The 4,340-nt window shown below is 39.4% G+C and overlaps 2 protein-coding genes across 2 annotated transcripts; both read left to right on the top strand.

The window, feature by feature from the left end:
- The first annotated feature begins 317 nt into the window (after nucleotides 1-317).
- On the top strand, nucleotides 318-2,614 carry LOC113507533. Its single transcript, XM_026890389.1, has 3 exons — nucleotides 318-1,590; nucleotides 2,207-2,349; nucleotides 2,534-2,614. Exons 1-3 carry the CDS (start codon nucleotides 318-320, stop codon nucleotides 2,612-2,614), a joined length of 1,497 nt encoding a protein of 498 aa, XP_026746190.1.
- Nucleotides 2,615-2,766: 152 nt separating this feature from the next.
- Nucleotides 2,767-3,456, top strand: LOC113507532. The gene has a single exon (XM_026890388.1). It carries the CDS (start codon nucleotides 2,767-2,769, stop codon nucleotides 3,454-3,456), a length of 690 nt encoding a protein of 229 aa, XP_026746189.1.
- Nucleotides 3,457-4,340: the final 884 nt, after the last annotated feature.

Genomic DNA, 4,340 nt, shown 5'->3' with positions numbered 1-4,340 from the left:
GAACAAAAGAAAGCGATAAGGATTCTTAGAAGTGTTATGTTATTGCTATTTAGTAAAATAAAAACCTGTTGCGAATAATTGTGAGATTGTGTTTTTGATGAACATTATAAAAACATTCAGTGAGTGATCGGATTACGAACATTATAGACAATTGAGTGCGTAATTAACGAACAGTGCAACATAATATTTCGCAACGGTTACCCTCTTGTGGACATTGTGAACATATTTTTTCCGTGGAATAAACTATTAACCTGTGCAGTAACTATTCTACTTTTGTAGTTGTGTACGCGTATTTTTATTGAGCACATTAAGTTACAATGGAAGATCTGGTGCCTTATCAATACGAACTATTAGAAAATTTAAGGAATGCAGAAAAGAATTTTAAAAAGACGCCAAAGGACAGAATTAAAAGAGCGTACTTGGAAACGAGATTAGAGTTGCTAGAAGAGTTTTGGAAGAACTTTAAAGACGGACACAAAGGTATTATTGTGAGTTTGACTAAAGATGAAGAGAGAAAAAATCCGTATTTTAAAGAAAAGATATACGATGTATTTCAAGAAACGTATATACAATATAAGGCAGCCATCAAGGAAGCTCTTCAGCCATTGCTGGAAGCAACGATACCGGTTCCAATGCTTAGTACTGCTGAAGGTCAAAGGTCGTCAGAAAGCAACGAAATCAAATTGCCAAAAATTAAAATACCCACATTCAGCGGCAAATATGAGGAATGGCAGACATTTTTTGACCTGTTTTTTTCCTTAATACACAGAAATACAAAACTGTCACCAGTAGAGAAATTGCATTATTTGAAGAGCAATTTATCGGGAGAACCAGAAGTAATTTTGCGTAACTACACAACTACAGATGCGAACTATGATGACGCGTGGATCGAATTAGTGAAACGTTATAATAACAAGAGGTTCAATTGCAATGCAATTTTGAGAGTTCTTTTTTCACAAAAATATGTACATACTGAGTCAGCAAGTTCGATCAAACACTTGGTAGATACGACGTCAACGTGCTTAAAGTCATTGAAAAACTTAGGAGCCGAGTGTGGCAAATGGGACTTGATGATCAATTATCTTGTTGTGTCCAAACTGGATCCAGAAACTATGAAGCAGTGGGAACAGCGACTTAGCGCAACTAATTGCGACATGCCCACTTGGCAAGATTTGAGAGATTTCCTAGAATCAAGGTTCAGATCGCTGGAAATGATCGAGAGTAACAAGGCAAAATCATCGCAATCGAAACCAGCTGTTAAACCTAAGGCTTTTCATGCAAATGTAAACAAGGATGGAAAAGAACGCGAAATCAAGTGTGCGTTATGTAACAGCGAGCACTATATCTACCATTGCAAGAAATTCGCCGACATGTCTACCAAGGAAAGACAGGAGTACGTTCAAAAGAACAAACTGTGTTTCAACTGCCTTGCGTCATCACACTCGGTGTGCAAATGCCGTCAGTCAGCGTGTTGCAAGAGGTGTGGACGGCGTCACCACTCCCTTCTTTACTTCGAGCGAGACCAAAATACGGAGAAATCTAAGGGAGGAGAAAACACTGCTACAGGTACCGTTAGTGAGGAGTCCACAGGTAAGTCCACTCCTTCTTCAACTGATGCAAATGTTGTTTCTTGTCATTGTGAAAATATACAAACAAATTCTGTGTTATTAGCTACTGCTAAAGTGTTTGTTAGTAGCAAGAATGGTTGCGAACATATAATTAGGGCTTTGCTAGACCAAGGGTCGCAAGCATCATTTATAACCGAGGCAACCGTTCAGTTATTAAATTTACCTCGTAAATCAGTGAGTGGTTGGGTGTCAGGTGTAGGAGAGGGGCAGACGAGAATTAAATACATGGTTTCACTTAGCGTGAAATCACGCCACAATCCTGGGGAGTCAGTTCGAGTCAATGCGTATGTACTGCGCACACTAACAGCACTGCTACCAACCATTAATCTTGAAATGCCTGATTGGTCAAAACTTGATGAACTTGAATTGGCTGATCCAGGTTTTACAACACCAGGCAGAATAGATATTCTGCTTGGAGCTGAGGTCTATAGTGACGTTTTGTTAGACGGCGTAATAAAGCACCCCAAGGGTCATCTATTGGCACAAAATACAACCCTTGTCTGGGTGGTATCTGGAAAGATATCACAAGCATCTACCTCAGCAAAGACACACACGCATTACAACCCTACACGTTCAAGTGAAAGAGGACGAGCTATTACGTAAATTTTGGGAGATAGAAAAGGAACCTAACAGCATACACAGGAAGTTTTCTAAGGAGGAAGAAAGATGCGAAGAATTTTATGAAGCCACAACTGTCAGAGATAAAATTGGACGATTCGTGGTAAGGTTACCGTTTCAAAATAAGGACCCGAAATGTCAATATGGTGGGTTGAGGGAAATAGCAGCTAAAAGGTTTAATTATTTGGAAAAAAAGTTATCAAAAGATTCGAAGCTTAGAGAAAAATAGCAAAAGGTCATGGAAGAATACATTAGTTTAAATCATATGTTACAAGTTAATTCGTCAGAGATTGATAACTCTAAAGCTGTCTATCTTCCTCACCATGCCGTCGTTCGAGAGGACAAGAGTACCACAAAGGTTCGTGTAGTCTTTGACGCATCGTGCAAAGGTTCTAATGGATTTTCTTTGAATGACGACTTATGTGTTGGTCCTCAACTACAACAAGAATTACGCCATATATTAATGAGATGGAGGACTCATAAAATTTGCATTACAGCAGATATAATTAAGATGTTCAGAATGGTGCGTGTAGCGGAAGAAGATACGGACTATCAGAGATTATTATGGAGATCATCAGCTAACGAGCCAGTAAAGCATTACAAACTACTGAGGCTGACCTTCGGTACAGCATGTGCACCGTATCTAGCCGTAAAATCTCTCCAGGCACTTGCACACGACGAGAAATTAAAGTACCCTATTGCTGCTAAAACTACTGAAACTGATTACTATATGGACGATCTCCTCTCTGGAAGCGAGACAGTAGAAGAAGCTATTGATATCTACAACGAGATGAACAACCTCATGAACTCGGGAGGATTTCAACTTCAAAAATGGAGCAATAATTGTGAAGCCTTGTTACAGTATATTGGGGAAAACAAACGCGATGATAATGAGTTGCCCTTTAAAGTTAATAGTGTCATTAAGGTGCTAGGTTTGACCTGGAATAGAGTAGCCGATACTTTCGAATATACTGTCAATTTACCAGAACCTAAGCAACCAATCACAAAACGTCATATTCTTTCCGAAATAGCTAAACTTTATGACCCTTTAGGATTAATAGCGCCTGTTGTAGTAATAGCTAAGATGATCATGCAAAAGTTGTGGAAGACAGGTCTAGACTGGGACGAGCCTATTGACGGTATTTTGCAAGCAGAATGGCTGCGATATCGTGAAAACCTGATGTGCATCAAAGACCTTAGCATACCATGATGGTTACACTGCACACGCGTAACAAAAATTGAGTTGCCATCTTTCGCTGATGCATCACAGGCCGCATTCGCTGCAACCGTGTACGTGAGAGTTATTAATGAGGAGCAGGTGCACGTACGCCTAATATCTTCAAAAACAAAGGTAGCTCCAATCGAGAAGCAAGTTTCCATCCCTAGATTGGAACTTTGTGGTGCTGCATTAGCAGCCAAACTGATCTCAGAGATATCTCAAGTGTTGGGAGTATCTAAAGATAATTTATATGCATGGACCGATTCCACTATTGTTTTGGCTTGGTTGAAAGGTGGACCAAGTCGGTGGAGCACATTCGTGAGGAACCGAGTGTCCGACATATTGAATATCATAGATTACGAGCAGTGGGGTCTCGTGTCTACAGATATGAACCCAGCTGACTGTGCGTCACGGGGCTTACAAGGTCCTGATTTGGCGAACTATTCACTATGGTGGAATGGACCGGTTTGGTTGTCTATGGAAACCCTAAATCTCAGTGCTTCAAATATCGAAGACACCCGAGAGGAGGAACGTGTGAGATCTCTAACTGCTATAAATATTCAAGAGGAATTTATATGGAATAAATATTCTAATTTGTCAAAAATGTTAAGAATTATTTCATATTGCAGACGATTTCTTAATTTTAAATTACCTCGAGACAAACGTGGATGTTTTTCTAAAATTGTTACACCGGAAGAAGTAAATTTAACGTTAAATATTTGTATCAAGCAATTTCAAGCTATATATTTCAAAGAAGAAATAAAACAGTTAAAATCTCACAGCAATGTATCAAAAAGTAGTAAGCTACGCAATCTTTGTCCGATTATTGACGATAATGGGATTCTAAGAGTTGGCGGGCGTATCCAAAAGTCTCA

Source organism: Trichoplusia ni, unplaced genomic scaffold (genome assembly GCF_003590095.1).
Source record: "Trichoplusia ni isolate ovarian cell line Hi5 unplaced genomic scaffold, tn1 tig00002358, whole genome shotgun sequence".
NCBI lineage: Eukaryota > Metazoa > Arthropoda > Insecta > Lepidoptera > Noctuidae > Trichoplusia > Trichoplusia ni.
The sequence above is the reverse complement of the archived record's forward strand: the minus strand, read 5'-3'. Positions and strand labels throughout refer to the sequence as shown.

Bases quoted from the DNA above. Each gene is read 5' to 3' on its own strand.
- LOC113507533 (XM_026890389.1), top strand. From the start codon at position 318: ATGGAAGATCTGGTGCCTTATCAATACGAACTATTAGAAAATTTAAGG. The intron at 1,591-2,206 runs GTAAGTCCACTC...TACACGTTCAAG, and splicing joins CGTTAGTGAGGAGTCCACAG to TGAAAGAGGACGAGCTATTA. The intron at 2,350-2,533 runs GTAAGGTTACCG...TTAATTCGTCAG, and splicing joins ATAAAATTGGACGATTCGTG to AGATTGATAACTCTAAAGCT.
- LOC113507532 (XM_026890388.1), top strand. From the start codon at position 2,767: ATGGTGCGTGTAGCGGAAGAAGATACGGACTATCAGAGATTATTATGG.